Source organism: Falco biarmicus, chromosome 1 (genome assembly GCF_023638135.1).
Source record: "Falco biarmicus isolate bFalBia1 chromosome 1, bFalBia1.pri, whole genome shotgun sequence".
Lineage (NCBI taxonomy): Eukaryota > Metazoa > Chordata > Aves > Falconiformes > Falconidae > Falco > Falco biarmicus.
Window position 1 is genome coordinate 19363653 of NC_079288.1, and position 19994 is coordinate 19383646.

Below are 19994 nucleotides of genomic sequence, written 5' to 3' on the forward strand. Positions count from 1 at the left end.
CAGGAGCTGAATTACCTCTGACCTGCGGAGAGGGGCAGCCCCTCTTTGTGTCGATGTTGTAGTGTGTGACCACACGAATCGGTAAAGGTAGTCTTTGTTTCCTTCTCCCTTTCCCGGTATTTCCGATTAGGTTAATGCGCTCTGTGTGCCCAGCTGGAAAAGTGTAGGCGTTTTCCCAGTCGTGAGAGGGTGGCTAGAAGAGTTAGTGTAATACCTGCTGTAGCTGTGTCTGGCACAGCCCCTTGCGCTGGTATGGGTGATGTCACGGACTGTAAGGATAGGTAATGTCCATGAGCTGTAATGGCATGATGTATCTTTACCAATGATGTCATACTTCACACTAAATGTTTTAAAAAAAAAAAAAGTTACCTGAAATTTTGTTTATTCTGCACCAACAGGTCTTCAAAATTTATCCAAATTTTATTATTTTATCAGGAAAAAAAAATTTGTGTAGATCGAATACGTTAAGACAGACAATAAGTGATGTAAATTGTTGAATAAAAATTTTAAAGTTTGTGGGTGTCAGTGTGACTTTCTTTTTTGCGCTCGCAGGGAGCATCCCTTGGCCCCGGGGATGCTGTATGGCTGATGACTCAACTGTCAGCCCCTTCAGCCTGGCAGCGCTGGCCACAGAGCCCACGAGCAGCACGGCACGGGTGGCTGTGTGGACACGAGTGGCTGTGTGGACATGGGTACCCAGTGCCAGCGCGGCTCAGGGGGACAGGGGGTCCGGAGTGCGGTGTCCTTTACTAAGGAGGGCAAGGAGGGGAGGAAGCCACGCAGCTGCGGAGCTGCAGCAAGCGGGGCTTTGGCTGCTGGGTTTGTGTGTGCAACAATCAGGGGATGAACTTGCCTTAGCGTGAGCCCCACTGGGCTTCAGTCCCGCTTAAAACAGGCTGGGAAGAGTCTGGTCCCCACTACTGGTATGGGGATGTGTGACCTTAGTCCCAAACACACAACAGCAAACACCCACCAGACTCGTTTATCTTTTTCTTTCAGTCACATTTATTGGCAATTGTGGCAGTTGGTACCATTTGGGAGTGTTGTTCCCTAAGCAGTTGCAGTACAAGAAGGGGTGGTTATTTCAGGAGGGGAGTATTAGCACCAAAAGGGAGCCGGTGAGCTTTAGAAACCTTGCACAGGTGTACTGGAAAGTGGAGAGCTACTGCTGGACACGCCTGATGGATTGGATCTGGGAGGTCTGGGCATGCGAACCCCACTCTCTCCAGTGCTTGTAGTCTCCTCCGTGGTGGTCGGACTCCAGGACATACTGGTAGCCACGGTACCCAGGGTATTGGTAGCAAACCCAGCTGGAAGAAAAGGAATCGTCAGGTGGCCGGTAAGGGGCACAAGAGGTAAGCACGGGGGTTACGGGATGTCCCCCCTCTGGCTGTGGTGGCACAGCGATGGCAGCGGTTTGTCCCTGCTGCTCATGGTCCTTTGCCCATCACTTACGCGCCGCACTGGATCTTCATGGAGCCCACTTCGTTGTTGGCCCAGCCCATGGCCTGCAGCGAGGGGTAGTCATCGCCAATCTCCCACTGGCGGCCGATGAAGTTGTCTTTCTCAAAGACAGTGATCTTGGATTCCTTGTGATTCTGAGGGGGGGGGGGGGGGAAGAGCAGGGGGTGAGGGGGAGGCAGCACTCCCTCCCTGGCATGGATGGGGATGGTGGGTGGGCAATGACCATCCCTCCCTATGGCATTGCTCAGAGGGTTTCCTGGAGAGGGAGGCGTTCACACCCTGGGCTTCATATTTACTTCAGAGGGGGCTGGTTTTCCCAAAGCCCAGACTGGTGGAGGTGCTCAACAGAGTGCTGCTGGGCCAAGATGAGGCAGGGGTTGGCTTGGGAGGTGTCAGTGACACTATGCCACAGCTACCATCTCAGGCTGGCTGCCCCCCAGCTCTGGTCACGTACAGCTGGCCTAGAAGTTCCCTTAAAAGTTCCAGAAAACAGGGCAGAAAGACCAAATCCTGCTGGAGGGGGGGGGTGGGGGGCAGAGCTGAGCCCACCCCAAGGAGCCTCTGCCACCCGCAGAGCCCTTGGCAGACTGTTTGTCCTCCCTAACCTCACTCCCTTGGCCTGGTGCTGTTGCCTGGGACATTTTAATGGGATCAGAGACGTGACGGCTCGGTGGGAGCCAGGCCACTCACAGCGGAGCAGACGGGGCGGAAGGACATCAGGCGCTCGATGTGGTAGGCATTGCTGCCGCTCCAGGCGTCCCAGCGTGGGTACTCTCCCCTCTCCAGGATGAACTGCTGCCCGCAGAAGCCGGTGTGTTCGTAACCGACCCAGCTGCAAAAACAGAGCAAGGGCTGCCAGGGCTTCCTGTGGCAGCTCCGGGCCCCCTGCTCGGGGCTGGCACCGGGGCACGGGTGTAGGTGTGAGGAGGAGGTCGGGTCTGGCCTCTGCCCACAGCTCGGGAGGAAAGGAAGCAGTGCTGGATGTGGGCAGGGAACCTGGGGAGCGTGGAACCGCATCTGGTGCCTGGAAGGCAGCCCGCACGGCAGCACTGGCATCCCCAGCTGCAGCAGGTGATGGGGTCCCTCCCGCCAGGGGCCCAGCCTGCGAGGGTGGCTCGCTTTCCCCTAACTGCTCTGTGGTTATTTACACTGATCGGCATTGTGTTAGGGTGCCACGGAACATCCCAGCTGCCCTTCTCTCCCAAAGGCCTTATTTCTTGCTTGCTTCCCAACTACAACCTGGCACAGCTGGAAAGACCTGAGTTCCTGTGCCCAAACCAGGCAGAACACATCTGGCTCTGGGCAGGGCAGGGACCCGCCACCTTTCCCCTTTCTGCATCCCCCTTTTGCTGAAAACAAAGGAGACGTGAGTGGGATGCCTCCACCCTGCCTGTCCCCAGGGTGGGGACCTCTCCTGGGCATGTCCCCGTACAGAGAGCAGGGACAGGGGCAGCCGCAGCCGAGCGGGGAGGCAGAGGCTGGGCTGGGGGCTGGAAGGCAGATGGCACAGGCTGTGCAGCCCACGGACCCCCTGCTTAGGGTGCACGCAGGGTGCTGAGGGGCACGCCGAGCCGGGGGGGGGGGGTCAAGGGCCTGTTGCCACTGACTCAAACTGAGCCCCAGCCCCACGTCCCGCAGCCAGCCTGCCCCCGTGCAAGGTGAACAGCCTGATTAGGAACATGTCAACTGGAGCAGTGAGCTGATTACGGCGCGAGCACGCATGCCGCTATAATCCCATTAGCATTACAAACCCTAAATATAGCAGCGCAAATCTATCTTGTCTGCTTCCCCCGCCCCAGCGGGATGCTTGCCACAGGGACCGCTCCTTACACACAGTGTCTCGGAGTAGCTCGGGAGAGGTCTTGCCTGTGCCAGGGAAGATTCCCGTGCACGCGGAGAAGCCCGGCTCTGCTCCCTACCCCTGCCAGCGAGCGGGCAGCCCAGCGCAGGCTGTGGAAGGCTGCACTCTGGCCCTGGGGAGCTGCACAGTGCAGCGCTGGGCTCAGGGTAAGAAAGGTGGTTCTCTAGGCACGGTGCTTCGTGGGGTTACAGGGCGGGATGGGGACCAAGCTGAGCTCAAGAGCTGCTCAATGAGCACTGATCTTCATTGCATCCTTGGTCACCATCCCTGAGAGGCACCAGCGAGCTCCAAACCTGGCTGCTCCAAGACTATGGGAGGCAGTTTTGGATGATGCTAGAGGTGTTGCCACTGTCGTCTGGCCCTCTGTCTGTGTCAGTGCTGCCCAAGGCTGGCTGCTCTACCCTGGCAGGGTGGCACCCCCCACGCCTGGCTTCCCCTGGCTGCAGTGCTTGGGCGGAGTGAGGACAAACAGCCCTGCTCCACGCTTAGGCACCCCTCGCCATGCCAGCCCACCTGGGAAAGCATCCCCACCACTGGCAGCCGGGTACTCACGCTCCACACTCCACCTTCAGGGAGCGGATGTTGTCGAAGCCGCACTCCATGATGTTTGGACAGGCTGAAGTGAATTCCATCCTCTTGCCCTGGAAGTTTTCTTGGTCATAGACGGTGATCTGGAACGGAGAGCGAGCTGCCAAGTTGGGAACTGCCCAGCAGTGGCACCAAGCGATTCAGCGCCTCTTTGAGACGGAGGGTTGCGCTCCGTCCGTCCGGGGAAGAGCCGGCAGAGGCTGCACTGGGCACCCCTCTGGGCTGGGGCACGGCCCCGCACACCTCTGTGTGTCCCTGCACTGCTGGCCCCACGGCGCCCTGCCTTGGTGTCGGGGGAGCCGCATGCCGGCCCCCGCTCCGCTCTCCTGCTCACCCCTGTGGAGATCAGTTCCCGGGGTAGCGGTGCTGTCTGGAGAGAGGAGCGGAGCTGTTCTGGGACGGGTGGGTGGCAGGGCTGTGGCTGGCGGTTCTCCCGGCCTCTGCTCCGAACGCTCTAGGGCAAAGAGGATTAACGGGGGAAAGGGCAACAGGGAACTCCCCGGGGGGCTGCGGCTGATGCTCTCCTCTTCGGCGGGGTGCGCCCTGCTTGCGCACACGCTGCTTCTCTCCCTCTCAGCTCCCTCCTCGGGCTGTGTCCCCGGAGCTATTGCCAGACCCCTCAGGGCTGCTCACCTCCTGGCTCTGCGGTGCCCACCGACCCCTTTGCAGCCCTCGTGCCTGGCTGGCCCCTGCCAGCCCTGCCTGCCTGCACTGACAGGGGAGGGCGAATAACAGCGTGTGGCTTTCGGGGACTGCTGTAACTGCCTGGCACGGGACGACTGGTAAGAGCAGGGCATGGCTGGCCAGGGTGCTGCAAAGGGACTTATGAAAACACCTAGGAGGTGTTTGAGGAGGCGGGAGGCAAGTTCCCATGGGCAGAGGACAGGGGAGCCTGGCTTCCTGTGCTTCCCCCTGCCTCACAGCTCGCTGTGCAGCTTTCCTGGTCCCGGAGAACTGGCTTTGCCCCTCTCCCTGTCCCCCACCTGCACACAGGGAAAGGCGAGATATGAGGGGTGTGAGGACATACCTTCCATGGGCCCATGGGGACAGGCAGAGGGTTTGTCTGAGCCATCTTTGCTGCTGGTACGGTGTCTGGAGAAGGAAGGAAAAGCCGTTTGCGCCAGAGCACACCCCTGTGCATCCCTGCTGCCTGCTCATGGAGCCAGGGGACAGCTCTGTGCCCACTGCCCGTGGTGCCTGTTGAAAGGCAGTTGCCCTGCTGCTGGGGATGAGCCACACCAGTCACAGCAAGACCCTCTTGCTAGCTGCAGGATGGGGTGGAGGGCATGGCAGGGGGCTCTGGGACACATCCAAAGCAGAGTGCTCCCTTCTCGCCGCCCCAGTACCCCTTCCCTCCTCCCGGCCATGGCATGGAGCCTGCATGCCTGCCGGGGATGGTGCCTGGCTCCTCTTTCTCATTCCCCGAGGCCAGGGCATTGCTAGGAAAAAGACTGCTGAGAGCCATAGCGGGAAGCTGCGGCAGGGAGCACCAGCTGCCATGTGCCTGGCAGTGTCCAAGAGACCCGCCTGCTCCTCTCTCCGTGCCCTGGCACCCCAGCTGTGCCTCCAGCTAATGGTGGGAGATGCCAGCCAGCATGCCGTGCTGGGGGCCAGGGCCAGGTGGGTGCCAGGGGTGGGCTGCCCGGCGGTAAGAGGGGCTCTCAGCCACCCCAGCTGCCAGCAGGGACGTGTGAGCCTGTCTTTTGCCATTGGAAATGGCAACGATCCCTCTGGGTGTCTTTTGCCACCAGGCAGGAGGAAGGATGTCTGCCCGGCCAGCCGGAGGCAGCAGGAGTGAGTAGGGGGCGAGGTGGGAAAGGTGCGATCGGTCCCAGGACTCACCTAGCTCAGGCGGTTACTGCTGCTTCGCCCATGTAATGTTTGCCTACTTCAGCGGCTCAGCTTTTATAGGGTGCTGCTGGCCGGGAGCCGGTGCCAGCGTTTGCAGAGCCGTCAGCACAATGCTTGCTCTGGCATTGTCCCGCTGATCCCCGGAGATTTCAGCTGCTCATCCCCATGGTCTGAGCCACATTCTTAGGGAAAAAGAAAAAAAAAATTTGATAATAAAAAAAAAAAATAATCGGGGCGGCTGTTTGCACAGATAATCTTGGGCACAAATGACTCAACGGTTTGACTGCTCTGGCATTTTCCAGGGGCAATGCACCGCGCCGTCACGGGGCGAGTGCGGGGGCTGGCCCGGCCTTGGTGTGGGCTGGCATGGTGGGGATGGCGCAGCGACCCCCCGGTGAGACCCCGTGGGTGGTGGGCTCGGCTGTGTGTCTACTGGGCGCCACCATTGCCTTGCTCTGCCGGCCACGGTGGGTCCCTGCCTCCATGTGGGTGCGGATACCCTCCTCCAACCATGGCCCCGTGGCAGGCAAGGGGGGCTGCGAGGCTGCTCCTCCCCACTTGGAGGGAGCCGGTGTGGGGCCTCCCTTTCGCTGGCCCAGCAGCCATGGCCCCGAGGCCACCCTGAGCCCCGGTGCTCGCCCCCCAGCCCGACACAGCATGGCCACCGCCCTGGGCCCATGCCCAGCGGTGGAGCCGCCATGGGCCTGCGAGGCCTCAGGCCTGCGGTAACCATGGCAACGAGGCACCCCTAGGCCTCAGGCCTCACGGTAACTATGGCAACCAGGTCCGGCTCCCCCATACCCACCGGGGCTCCCTCGGAGCCCTGGTGGGGCGGGCACCATAGGCCTCAGGGTGTCATGGCGGGCGCAGGCCCGGGCCCTTGGGGGTCACGAGGCGAGCGTGGCGGCGCGGGCTGCTGCCTCAGCGCATGGCTGCCGGCACAATGCACCGCCCGCGTCTGACTGCCCCTTTTGTCTCCCTGCTGGGCAGCCGGCACAAAACAAAGCGCCCCGTCAGCGCTGCCTGCGGCACGGCCTGGCGCCCAGCCCAGGGGACCTTGGCGGGGCTGTGCTGCAGCGATGGCACCCTCCCAGCCCAGCCCGAGGGGGCCCAGCGGGGTCCTGGGGGACCCCTCCTGTGGCCACGGCTGCACCAGGGCGGGGGGAAGCCAGGGGGTGGGGGGCTGTGGGTGCTGCGCTGGAGCCTGGGTGCTCTGCGGGAATGGGGATGGCAAAGCTGGGAGGGGGGTGTCACTGGGAAGCAGAGCTGTGAGGCTGCACCCCAAAGGCTGGACACCAGCTCCTGGGGTGGTCCGTACTGCCACGTCCCAGCAAATGTTGGGTCAGGGAAGGGGAGCAACAGGGCCACCTGCCCTCCGCGGGGCTCCCCAAATGTGGGGCTGGCGGTGGGAACACTCCTGTAAATGCTCAGGGCACCCCCGCTGCGCACCCTGCCCCGTCACCCCTGGCTGCAAGGGGGAGGCCAGGCTGCAGCTCGGCCCCGCTCCCTGCAGCCCCTCGGGCATGCCCCGGCCATGGCTCCGCGGAGGCTTTGCCAGGAGCCCGGTGCCACTAGAGGGAGAGCTCACCCCGAGCAGCCCGGGCCGCGGGCGGCGCATGCGGGTGTGCAGCGTGTGCGGGGGCTGGACGGCGCCGCGCACCTCCTGCACCCCACGCCGCCACCCGGCTCCCCCTGCCAAGGGAAAACGCTGGCTCTGCCTGAAAACCACCCCAGGGCAAAGCCCGGAGCTGGCAGCCACCCCAGGCAGGAGCAGGGTGGGGGCAAAGCCCCTCCGTGTCAGGCATGGGCAGAGAGCAGGACCCCAGGGTAGGGCCTGGGCTGCCGTGGGCTCCTCACCTTCTCTCCCAGCTCACACCGAGCACTGCTGGCAGGGCAGGAGCCCACACACCCCCCGGCAGGGACCTGGGGGGGCCGGGGGCAAGCGCCTGGGGAGCCACTGCTGTGACGATGCTGGCGGGTCCATGGGTTGTCCGGAACAACTGGTTTTTCTAGATCCCAGAGACTATAAAAAAGCAGTGACCTACTTAGGAAACCCTGTGGTGCTGTGAAACAGATGCTTCCCCTTCCAGCCCAGCTCAGGGCCCTTGCTGCTCTAGCCAGCCATCTGCATCTGCCAGGGGCACCCCAAAATGCTGCTGGCACCGGAGCTTTTTTCCCTGGAAAGCTCAGGGTGACAGGGAAACTTTTCCGTGAATGTGGGGTTTGCTGGTGCCTGTGAAACACCGTGCCAGGGGAGAGCTGCTCAGGGCAGCCCAGCCCTAGGAGAGGAGGCTGGAGAGGGCGGATGGGATCTTGTGGGCACAGGCACCTGCCCGCCTTGCTGGGACGCACAGAGGTGGTTAGCCCTAGGAGGTAGCAGGAGGCTGGCCCCGCTGGGTGGCTGCTCATGGCAGGGCTGTGTGAGACACCAGGAACCTTGTGGTGTCCCACGGCTTGGTGGTTCCAACCGGCATCAGCCCTGCCACTGCCTGCCCAGCGCGATAAGGAAGCAGGAGCTGCCGCAGGCTGTAACCAGCTGTTCATCCGCCTGTGCCGGAGAGGCAGGGCAGAGGTACAGTTGCACGACGTGTCCCTTTGCCACCACAGCTGGGAAACCCACCTGGCAGCCAGGCCAGGGCTCTGCCTCCCCTCCAGTTCACCCATCCCCGTCCCTGCTCTCCAGATGGCTGCGGCTCCCTGTGCTTGGCACCACGTGCCTGGGACAAAGGAAAGCATGACAAAAGCAGGTGGCTGTGCTCACTGCCGCCGTCCTCTGCTGCTGCAGGGGCTGCATCTCCTCTACTGCTGCGTCCCTCGGCCCAGGGCCAAGTGCAGGGCCCCTTGCACAGCTGCCAGCTTGCTCTTGCCATGCTCTTGCACACCCGTGCTGCTCTGCTGCTACATCAGGGCTGTGCCCTGGGTATGTGCTATGGCTGAAAATCACACCCAGCCTTACCGCTGTGAGGGAACAGGGCTTGCGACCCCCAGGCACGGGTGTCCCAAGAGTGGGGGTGAAGCTGGTGGGGCTCCCAGTGCTCATGGGGGTGGTGCTTGCCGGTGCCGAGCTGCTCTGTGCTGAGGGCTGGACAGAGGGGACCTTTCCCCCATGCATGGCAAGGCTCAGCCTCCGGCTGGTGTGCAACCCAGCACTGCTGCGCTGCAAGGCAAGGTGGCGAGGCTGCAGCCGCAGGGAGGACCAGAGTCCCCCTCGCCCTGCCACGCTCACAGCTCCATTGCAGAAGAGCCAGGAGCACCCACTCAGCCCCCGACAGACAGCTGCAGGGATTTGGAGTGAGCACTCTGGGGTGCCCCAGGGCAGCGCAGGAGTGAGAGGTGGCAGGGGCAGTGCTGGGGGCAGACCCCTGTCCCCACAAGTCCCTCTCTCCATCCTGAGCTTTCCAGCAGAGGCTAAGCACTCCCTGAGAAGTGCTATTGGAATGAGCTCGTGGATGCCCGTCTCTGGGGTCCAGCTTCCCCAAGCCCTGCTCCAGCTTCCCCAGGGCTGCTGGGCCATCCACGTCCCACGAAGGGCCCAGGGGTGGCCCAGCTGCTCCCACGTCTGATAGCAAGGGCAGCTGGCCCAGCACAGACTGCAGGGCTTGTCCTGAAACCATCCGTCCCCAGGGCAGTTGCCACCGGCCTCCTGCTGTTGGTGGCCAGGGGTGGCCCATAGGGCTTTAGCTGATCTGATGGACCCTGATGCGACATCCCGAAGCTGGACACGAGTGGAAGGGGTGTAACATAGGCTCTGTGGTGCTCGCTGCTGGGCGCACTGAAGGATGCTCATCATTCATCACGTGCCATCTCCCAGCCAAGGCAGCCAGGCACCATCCTGAGCAGTCTGGTTCCTGCAGGCTTGCAGCCCTCCCTGGGGACAGGCGGTATGGGGACAACTGTCGGCAGCAAAATGGCTCTGCAGGTGGCTCTGCCATGTCCTGCTTTGTATTCCCCAGGCTCAGCATGGCCAGCGGGGACTGGCCACCTTGCTCTGGCAGCCCCTCCCTGTGCCTGATCCCCTACAAGGGGAACCCCAGCAGTGTGTGTGTGTGCGCACTGGTGCAATGCATGGGGGTGTGCGTGCACTGGTGTGAGCACACGACATGCATGTTTTCCAGCAAGTGTGTGGCATTGCATGGCAAGGACCAGCGTGCATGCATTGCAGGGGTGTGCCGGAGGGACTGCACATTGCTGTGCATGCACTGGGGGTGTGAGCATGCTACGTGTGTGTGCAGCTGTGCAAAAGCAGGTGTGCACGTGTGCTGCGGGGTTTCTGAGCAGGGAGGTGCGCTGCAGGGCGCGGGGGGGGGGGGTGCCACAGCCGTGCATCGCCGGGGGGCACCCTGGGGCGGGGGGGGTGGCAGCGGGCGGGTGCGTGTGCCTGCTGTGCACAGGGGGTGCTCATCGCAGCGCCTGAGTGTTCCTGGGTGGGCAGGACACCGCCGTACAGGGCCGTACCGTGCCGTGCCGTTCTGTTCCGTTCCAGGCTGTGCCGAACCGAACCGTGCCCTACTGAGCCATGCCTTGCTGTGCCGAGCCGAGCCGAACCGTGCCCTGCTGAGCCATGCCTTGCTGTGCCGAGCCGAGCCGTGCCGTGCCGTGCCGAGCCGAGCCGTGCCGTGCCGTGCCGTGCCGAGCCGAGCCGAGCCGTGCCGAGCCGAGCCGAGCCGTGCCGTGCCGTGCCGAGCCGTGCCGTGCCGTGCCGTGCCGAGCCGAGCCGTGCCGTGCCGTGCCGTGCCGTGCCGTGCCGAGCCGAGCCGAGCCGTGCCGTGCCGAGCCGTGCCGAGCCGTGCCGTGCCGTGCCGAGCCGTGCCGAGCCGAGCCGAGCGGCGCGCGCAGAGCCGGCAGTGCCCGCCCCGGTGCGGAGCTGCCCCGCCCCGCCCCGCCCCGCCCCGCCGCCGGGGCCCGGCACCGCCGCCGCCAGCACCGGGCCCCGCTCCGCCGCCGCTGCCGGGTGAGTACCCGCCGCGCCCCCACCGCCACCGGTACCGGTACCGGCCGCGGGGCGGGGGCACGCACCGGCCGGCGCGGGGAGGCGGGAGGCCGGGCTGCGTCTGCGTCGCCCCCCGGCCGGGCCGGGCCGGGCCGGGCTCTGCGTGTGCCCGTGCCGGTGCCCCCGTGGCGTTGCACAACGGTGCGTGTGTGTGCGCGTGTGTGCGGGTGCGCGCGTGCCCCGCCGGTGCTGCTGCGGGGCGGTGTGCGCGTGGCCCGCTGTTGTCTTGCAGCGCCTGTGCTTGTGCATCCCCCGGCGTCTTGCAGTGCGTGTGCATGCGTGTGCGTGCGTGTGCATGCCTCTGTGCGTGCATGTGTGTGGCGGCCCCCATTGTGTCACCTTGTGCAAGCCCCCCCTGCTGCACTGCGGGGTGTGTTTGTGCGTGCCCCCCCCCGTTGCATTGCAGCACCTGTGTGTTTAGCACTCAAGCTGTGGGGTGCTGGAGGTGTGTGCACCCTGCTGGGGGTGGCTGTGGGTGCCAGGGTGGGCAGGCACTCTCCACCGGGGGACAGGTAGCCTGGCCCTGCACCCTTTGGGTGCCCCAGCACCCACAGCAGGGCTGGCCCCGCTACCAGGGAGAAACCACCGACCTGGGCCTTTCCACTGGGGAATTGCACCCAAAGCCGTTAGCCCGGCTCACCATTAACCATTAACAATCGCTGCTGGGGCCGGTGACACTGGCACCTGGGTCTCTTTTTGGGGTGACACAAGAGGGGTGGGTGGCCTTGCAGCAAGTTGCCTGTGGCCACCACGGCGCCTGCTTGCACGTTAATTTGCCCAGAGAGGAATATATAGAGCAGTGGGTGAGGGCTGGGACGCGCGTCCAGAAATAGTGTGGTTTCCAGCCGGCCTGTGAGATGCAAATCGTCTGGTCAACAAGCGCCGGAGCTAAACTTAGGGCAATTACAGAAAAGTGTGGGCCCGTGGCGGGTGCGTGAGGGCACACGGCAGCTGGTGCTCCCCCACCCCGGGCTGGCCCTGGCACCCTGGCACTGGGGGACCCCCATCTGGCAGCTCCCACCGCCCCATCCCCACTGGGAGCCGTGTTCCCACAGCGCCTGCACCGGCGCTGAACTTTGCCCGGCGGTGAGCCACGGCTCAGCCCTTCACCTTTGCAATGGGCTGGGCCGTGCGGGGGGTCACGCTGTGAATTTGGGGCCAGAAACAGGCGATGGGGGAGGTGCGTGCCCAGTGGTGACGGGGCTGTGACCCACCTGTCCTCCCCCCAGCTGATCACTGAACCATCTCCTGCTTTCGCTCCCACACAGCAGAGCCTGGCAGCGATCGCTGCCCCTGTTTTGTAGGGACTCTTGGGCTGTTTTATGGCCCGGCTTTGGGGCGAGGTGGGTGCCAGCATGCCACGCATGCACCCTGTGCACCCTCCTGGCCTCCGCCACCAGCCTGGGGTGATGCTGCAAAGCCATCTTTGCTGCTGGACGTGGGGTTCCCACAGCAGGAGGACCCAAAATCCCACTTTGGAGACAGCCTAGTGGCACATCCCAGCTGTGACTCGGGTAAATCTGGGATTGTTTTCCTCCTGACACATCCCAACATTGTCTGTAAGGGCAGGCAGTGCAGAGGGATTTGGAAACCCCCTAAATTTCCTTGTTCCGTGGAAAACTTGTGTCCAGCAAGGAGGCAAGGAGCCATCGCATGGGTCAGCCCCCTTTGCCCTGTGTGGGAGCTGGGCTGGCCATTCGGCATCGCTGCCGCTGGCACCTATTCCCTGGCATGGCATTGTCCCTGCCTGGCCGGGCATAGCTGGGGCGTGGGATGCCCCAATGTGGCGTGCCCAAGGAGGTAATGACCGCCAGCTCGTGTGCCAAAGCAGTGTGCAAGCATGGCCTTACTGCCGGCATTGCAGCGGGGAACGGAGCAGGGAGGGCAAGCGACCAGGAAACTTGCACTGCAGGTCCCTGCGCGGGGAGCGTGTCGGACGAGATTGCGTCTCGGGGAGAGAAGGAGTGGCCCAGAGTTTCAGTGAACGCCTCCCCACCTGAAACACCCCGGCAGGGATGTGGGGGCTTGTGGCCATGGTGGGACAGCGAGGGGGGAGTTGTGTGTCCCCCCCCAGCTTCTGCTTGGGTGACTCAGGAAGGGCTTTTGTGTTTGGGGGCCTCCAGCTGGAGCTCCCTTTCTGCCACCTGGCCCTTCCAGGGTGACATCTACTGTCCCCTGCCAGCCCAGATGTCACAGCAGCGTCCTTGTGTGCAATCCCAGGGCACAGCCGGCGCCCGCGGGTGCCTCTCCCACTCCCTGTCATGGCTCATGCATGCTGCTGCCCCAAACACGCCTGGCAATGGGTAATCCTGGAGCGAGCCCGGGCTGAGTCAGGGAAGGCACGTTGGGTCTGATTCAGGAGCAGGGAGACGCTCAGCAGCCGCCTCCTGCTCGCGGCGTCGGGCTGCACCCATCCGGCATCCCCAGAGTGTGCGTGCCGCTGGCAGGAGCCTCCTTGGGGAAAAAGGCAGCAAACCACAACGGCATCCCACGTTGGCTGGGGACGCTGGGGTGTTTGCTCCAGCCCACGAATCTCTTGTCCCCCCTGTCCCATGCCTGCCAGCAGTGGCCTTGTGTGGGGCACCCGTGGCCAGGCCGCCGGTGCTGCCTGATTAGCCATGCAGTTGGTAACGCTTGTTCCCCCTTTTTGTTGAGCGTACAAAGGCCGGGAGGGAGCGTGTGTGCAGGGGAGAGAAACCTCCGAGGACAAAGAGCCCGCTGGCCGCCTGTCTCCTAGCGCCTTGCCTCTAACCAGCACCTGCCCTGCAAGCGGCTCTGCTCCCGAGTGTCCCCCCAACAGCCTTGGGAAGGGGTCGTGGCAGCCCCCTCCCTGCTGTAGGGTGGGCGCAGGGTGTGCAGCCCCCTCCCTGCTGTAGGGTGGGCGCAGGGTGTGCAGCCCCCTCCCTGCCATAGGGTGAGCACAGGGTGCTCTCGGGGGTTCAGCTCTTTTGGCTTTGGGGATGTGCAGGCAGCTGGGGTACCGTGGCATGCGGCACAGCAGGGGGACAGGGACGGGCGCAGGTGGTTCCCTCCCTGCCATTGTCTGCGCCGAGGCCACGGCAGCGCTGCGGAGGAGCCGGCAGAGAGCAGCCCCTGCGATGGCGCAGCCACGGGCCCTTTGCCGGCAGCACCTGCTGCAGGTCATGGGAGGGAGCTGGGCTGTCCCCGGACTTAGGTCAGTGCTCGCCCTGCAGCCAGCATTTCAGGGAGAGGAGAAAGGAGCGGGCTTGTTTCCGCGCATTTTGGGGTCCTGCCTATCCATGTCCTGGCTGTGGGCCTGGGCAAAGCCCTGGGTGCTGCAGGGGAGGGCAGAACCCTGGAGGGCAGAACCCTGGCGTTGGGTGGTGTGGGCGGCAGAGCCGTGGCAGCCCCTCTGGCTGTGGGCAGGAGGCTCGGAGCTGGTGAACACAGCCACCTGGCTGCACTGCGTGCCCGACCTTGTCCCTCCGACTGCTTCCTCTCACCCCCTTGGCTGTATCGCGTGCCTGGGGCTGGCACTGTGCTGTGGCTTGCAGAGCTCTGCCCTTGCATGCCCTGTGGCTGGGCCTCTCCTGGGCATGTGTGCTCTGGCCCCGAGGGGCAGCAGGGTTCAGGCAGTCCCCTCTGGTCCCGTGAACTCGTGTGGCTTTGCTGAGGGGAGGCCGTGTTCCCCATGTCCCACTGGGTGCCTTCAGGGGCAGTGGGCACCGCTCCTTGCGGGGAGGAGGCACAGGCAGTGGCAGTGATGCAGCACTGATGCTGCGCTCCGCCAAGGTGCAGCTTGGCACAGCACGGCACAGCACGGCATCCACACACCCCGGGATGCCCACGGAGCTTGTGCTGCCAGCATAGGCAGTGCTGCCTGTCCCCGTGGGTTGCCCAAACCTCGTCCCCATGCCCGTCAGAGAGCTCTAAAGCAGATGCTTCAAATGTGGGGAGTTTTCCTGTTGTCCTTTGTGCCGAGGTTAAGTTCCTGCGCGGCTTCCTGCCCCGTTATATATAGCCGTCAGCCTGCCCCGCATGGCGCTGCCAGCCGGCTGCTCCACTTCGGAGTTGTTTATCTGCAGCCCAAGCACTTGATGGATATCGAGGCAGTGGGGAGGGTTCTGGCGGGCACTGGTTGCCCTGTGGGCAGACAGGTCCCTTAGCAGCCCCTGAAGCTGTGGGTGCCCCCAGGGGCTGGGTGCATGCAGTGGGTTTTTTTTGGGTGGGGGAGTCTGGGGTTTCTGCTGTACCATGGTTTTGCCACCGGCTGTGTTCTCCCCACCCCCCCGGTGTGGGATGCCCGAATGAAAGAGCAACTGTTCCTGGAGGTCACTGGTAGCGTCATGAGTTTCTGCGTCGCCCTGGCTAAAATTAGACACTTATCAGTGTTTGTGAGGGATGTGATTTTACAGGTTCCTGTTTATTAGAGCAGCCGTCACTTAGGGCCGTGTTTCCGGCTCCCTCCCCAGTGGGGACACTGCCTGTGGCTGTCCCCTGCAGCTTTGCGGTGGCCAGGGCCGGGACGAGTGGCAGAGGGGCCTCTGTTTCTTTGACAAGGGGCTTTTGACCGGCAGGTGGGACGCCTGCAGTGCCGCAGCCAGCAACGACGGCCAGTTTTGCCCAGGGAGTGTCCACACCAGCAGTAACTGCTGCGAATGCAACCAGGATGCCTTCCTCCCCTACCCACCTGTACTGCTCCAGAACGGCTTCTGAGCTGCGGGAGATGCTGGAGGTCTTCCCACAGTCAGCCCCGGTGCTGGCATGGGGATGCACGTGGGTGTCAGGCTTCTGGGCTTCTTTTGGGGCACCTCTGGGGATGCAGAGCCATCCTTGTTGCATCCCAGGGCCTGGTGCCCAGCCAGGGCAAGGACATGATGACTGGGGTGGTCTCGGAGCCCTGCGGTGCTGCTGTCCCCAGGGAATGTGGCCTGGGGCTGTGGGTGGCAGCTGAGGTGACCTGTGAGGTGGAGCGAGGGGTGGTGGGGTGGGTGTTGGCCATGCCACTGTCTGATGTCACCCTTGCCTGTCTGTCCTTCTACAGGCAGGCGGCTGTGCTGTGACCAGTGCCCTGCCACGGGGGTGAGTGTGCCCCGAGCCCCCCTCCACCATGTTCAACTTGATGAAAAAGGACAAGGAGAAGGATGGGGCCCGAAAGGAGAAGAAGGAAAAGAAGGAGAAGAAGGAGCGGATGTCGGCGGCTGAACTGAAGAGCTTGGAGGAGATGAGCATGCGCCGAGGCTTCTTCAACCTCAACCGTGCCTCCAAGCGGGACTCCAAGACCCGCCTGGAGATCTCCAACCCCATCCCCATTAAGGTGGCCAGTGGCTCCGACCTGCATCTCACAGATATCGACTCCGACAGCAACCGGGGCAGCGTCATCTTGGACTCAGGCCACCTGAGCACGGCCAGCTCCAGCGATGATCTCAAGGTGGACGATGCCAACTTCAAGGGCTCGGTGCTGCAGCGGGCGGCCAAGTTTGGCTCGTTGGCCAAGCAGAACTCACAGATGATTGTCAAACGTTTCTCCTTCTCCCAGAAGAGCCGGGATGAGAGCACCTCAGAGACATCCACCCCCTCCGAGCACTCAGCAGCCCCCTCCCCACAGGTGGAGGTGCGCATGCTGGAGACCCAGCTTTCCAAGCAAGGGGTCCCCCAAGGACACCCCTGCACCCCTCCTGCCACCTCCCTGCGTGCCAGGGTGCCGGAGCTCGTTAGCAAGAGGTTTCCTGCCGAGCTGCGGCTGCCCGCCTTGGTGCCCCCGCAGCCCCCCACCCCACGGCAGCTGGAGCTGCAGAGGCGCAACACTGGTGATTTTGGCTTCTCCCTACGCCGCACCACCATGCTGGACCGGGCGCCCGACGGGCAGGTGTACCGACGTGTCGTGCACTTTGCTGAACCTGGAGCTGGCACCAAAGACTTGGCGTTGGGGTTGGTGCCTGGTGACCGGTTGGTGGAGATCAATGGACGAAATGTGGAGAGCAAATCCCGGGATGAGATCGTGGAGATGATCCGGCAGTCGGGGGAGACGGTGCAGCTGAAGGTGCAGCCCATCCTGGAGCTGAGTGAGCTGAGCCGCTGCTGGCTGCGGGGTGGCCAGGGGACACGCCGCGCTGCTTGGGATGTGAGTAACATCGTCCTCGCCGCGGGGCCAGTGCCCTGGGTTTCTGCTGGCCAAAAGCATCCTCATGGCATGTGTTTGGGTTGGCAGTGGCCATGGGAACTGATGGCTGGGCTGCTCCAGCCAGGAGCAATGCACAGGGAGGAGCGGGAGGCTGTGGCTGGGATGCAGGGGTGATGCCTGCCCATGCCCAGGCTGCAAGGGCAGGTTTGCGTCAGGGCTTGCAAACCGACTCCGGTGGGTTTTGCCCCCCAAAATCCTCAGTGTGCTGTTGGGTTTGGTTTTCCTCCTTCTGGAGGGGCTCCAGGAGAGCCCAGCTCTGCATCACGTGAGGGAAGTCTGTCCCCATGCCTTTGCTGAGGGAGCAGGTCTGGCACAGAAAGGCGCCTTGCTCCTTGCTGCTGGAAAATCCCTAACACTGCTTAGCAGGAGGGGCACTGCCTGCCCCACTGCTTGCCCCACTGCCCACATCACCCTACCCCAGCTGGAATGCCCCCCCAGGACTGGGGCAGGCGGCATGGTGTGCCAGGGGACAGGAGCTGCCGACGGCGTGTGCAGCCCTGTGTGCGCGGCTGGTGCTGTATAAATAGAAACTTAATGGCTGGGTGACCCACATCCCTTGTGCGAGCTGCCCAGCTCTGCTGACCCTGCCGCAGGCCCCTGCCAGCCAGCATCCCGACGGAGGGCCCCCAAATGCCAACAGCCTGCAAGGCTGGACCCCCTTCATGGTGGCAGGGGGGTGCAGCAGCATGGCCTTGGTTTGGCTTATAACTTGCCTCGCTGAGTTTATTTTTAAGCCACCCTTGGGGCAGGAGGATGCCGTGGCCCCAGAGCAGGTTGCCTGCGGTGGGGAGAGCCATGCTGAGCGTGGTGAAGCCCCATCCCTGCAGGGTGGTGGCTGGGACGGGGTGAGAGTGGCCATGGTGAGGCTGTAGTGGGGGGCTCCATGTGCTCCCCCAGCACAGGCTGATGCTCTGGGGTGGAGTCTGTGCCAAGCCGGAGCTCTGGCTTTCCCACAGCTCCTCCCTGGAGCCCAGCAAGTGTCATTGGGCCGGCTGTGCCACCGGGATAACCCCTGGCCGGATAACCCTGTGGGGCTGCGGGGCACGGCTGCCACCCCCACTGCAGTGCGCCAGCGTGGGGACAGGTGTGCTCGATGCCAGCACGCGAAGGCTGGCGAGGTGCTTGTGCCCACCCAGAGCGCGGTGCTGCGGCTGGAGGGAGGAAGAGGAGGCGCTGGTGCCCTTGATGCTGCAACAGCTTCGTGCCAGGTCCTGGCACAGTTAGACGGCATCAGCTGGAGAAAACTGGCCGGAGGGGTGGCTGTGACTTTGTTCGTGGCATCTTCGGTTGCCACTGCAGCACAGGCACCTCCTGGCGGGGATGCTGTCCTCCTCCTGCGTGGTGCAGGGGTGCACCGGAGGGATGTGCCGTGGCTTTGCCGGTGATGGGGAGCTGAGGCTGTGGTGCAGGGTACTGCTGGGGGTCCCTCACCCGTCAGGGCTGTGCAAGGTGCCAGCACACAGGGAGGCCCGGCTCTCCCCCAGGCCCTGCTAAGCTCCCTGGAATGTTTCTGGTCCTAATTTAAATAAAAATGATCCTTTTTGAAACAGGAAATTATAGACATATTTTGGGCTGTTGCTCTGGAAGCCCCTCCCTGGCTGGAGTGGGGATGGTGCTGGGCTTCCTGCGTACCAGGGGGATTTGACCCCCTCGGTGGGGGCTATGCTGAGCTGCCTCTGACCCCACGGACCCACGACCCCACGGACCCACGCTGCAGCCAGGCAGGGGCAGCACACGGCACATCTTGAGGGGGTCTCAGTGCTGGGGGGGGAGGGCCGGCCGGTGGCATGTGGGACCCGATGGCCGGTGGGCATCGGCGACTGGGTGAAATCACCCCCCCGTGTCCCAGCCATGCTCCCGGCACAGGGCAGCCATGCTGGCTCGGCTCCATGCTTGTATTTATTTATTTACCGGCAAAATTCCTCTGGCAGGGCCTAGGCGTGCGCCGGCCCGGCAGAAATATTCCAGAAACGCCTCCGACCACTCCGGCGCTTCGGTGGGACCACAGGCATTTGGCAGCCGTGCTGGCAGACCCTGCGTGCCATGCTTGCCCGCTGGCCACAGACACCCTGGTCCCCGGGTGGTCACTGTCCCCAGGGTGCAAGGCCACCGTGCCACAGCATGGCTTGGTGCTGGCTCTGTGCTGTGGCTGGTGGATGTGTGGGGAGGCGGGGGGGATGTGGGATGTGGGCTGCAGGACTCCTGTCGTGCTGGAGGTGCTTTTTCCATTTTTCCACGCTTCCTCCATGTGAAGTTCTTGATTTGGCTCTTCTTCTGCCCTCACCGTGGGGATGATGCTGCCAGGGTTGCCCCTGTGTGTGGGTCCCAGGGGGCGCTGGGGAAGGGGCTTGTGTCCAGTGGGCTCGGCCATGGGGTGGGTGCATCTCCACTGAAGTTCTTGGCAAAGGAATGAGAGGAATCTGCTGGCCAGGCAGAAATGCCATCACTGAACGGCCAAGATGGGGATCCCAGTGGAGATGGCCTGTGGGAGCCGGGCTCCTCCCTGGTGGGTGGCTCCATCCCTGCCCCGGGGTGCTCAGGACCCCCTGGGAAGGCAGGACCATGTTGTGTTGCCCAGGTCCGTGGGTTTGGCTCACTGTGGTGGGCTCTGTGTGCTGGGGCTGGGCTGGTGCCTTTACCGACCTGAGCCCGGCTGCAGGGTGCTACAGCAGCGACTGGAGCCGTGCACCGCTCTGCAGGCAGGGGCTCTCGTTCCTTCCATCAGGGGACGTGACCGCGACCTTTTTGCTGATAACCCAGTGGCTGCCACCAGTGCTACCTGGGGACGTTGTTGTCACCGCGGGCACCCTGCGCTGTGTTGTGCCAGCCACCCAAGGGTGTTTGCCGTGGCCTCTCCCTGGCGCGTGCCGGGTGCACAGAGGGGCCAGGGCTGCCATGTGGTGCCAGCCCTGGGGCAGCGCTGCGAAACCTGGCGTCAGCGTGGGCTGGGAGGGACGTGGCCCAGTGCTGGTGTCCTCCAGCCTGTCATCGGCACAGCCGTCCCGGTCAGGCTGGGAGCCCCTGCTCCCTCTGGGAGCGGTTTGTGGCTCAGGGTGCATCTGTGTCCCTGGGGTCGTCACCTTCTCTCCTCCATG

General features: G+C 63.7%; 3 protein-coding genes across 17 annotated transcripts in view; 1 reads left to right on the plus strand and 2 right to left on the minus strand.

The window, feature by feature from the left end:
* Positions 1-981: 981 nt before the first annotated feature.
* Positions 982-5787, minus strand: CRYBA1 (crystallin beta A1). Its single transcript, XM_056326688.1, is given in 8 exon segments — positions 982-1310; positions 1456-1598; positions 2155-2296; positions 3878-3996; positions 4248-4367; positions 4941-5005; positions 5756-5768; positions 5770-5787. Coding segments are annotated over 8 exon segments (768 nt in total). The 3' UTR covers positions 982-1162.
* On the minus strand, positions 5762-10204 carry LOC130143792 (uncharacterized). Its single transcript, XM_056326687.1, has 2 exons — positions 7622-10204; positions 5762-5946 (listed from the first exon to the last, which is right to left on the minus strand). The coding sequence occupies exons 1-2, from the start codon at positions 8498-8500 to the stop codon at positions 5914-5916; spliced, it is 912 nt and encodes a 303-aa protein (XP_056182662.1). The 5' UTR covers positions 8501-10204; the 3' UTR covers positions 5762-5913.
* Positions 10205-10638: 434 nt separating this feature from the next.
* Positions 10639-19994, plus strand: part of MYO18A (myosin XVIIIA) — a 38833-nt gene continuing 29477 nt past the window's right edge. For 11 of the 15 annotated variants that reach the window (XM_056352801.1, XM_056352712.1, XM_056352882.1 and 8 more), the window contains exon 1: positions 15761-16839. In XM_056352801.1, the coding sequence (XP_056208776.1) occupies positions 15826-16839 (1014 nt within the window). In that variant the 5' untranslated portion in view covers positions 15761-15825. Of the gene's footprint in view, positions 10716-15759; positions 16840-19994 lie in introns of those variants that run through there. The other 4 variants (XM_056353730.1, XM_056353635.1, XM_056353826.1 and 1 more) reach the window with 2 other exon arrangements.

Excerpts from the sequence above, each read along its gene's own strand:
- LOC130143792 (XM_056326687.1), bottom strand. The coding sequence starts at position 8,500 with ATGCTTTCCTTTGTCCCAGGCACGTGGTGCCAAGCACAGGGAGCCGCA. Across the intron at positions 5,947-7,621 it reads GGTGTGAGCTGGGAGAGAAG|AATGTGGCTCAGACCATGGG; the intron begins GTGAGGAGCCCA and ends TTTTTCCCTAAG.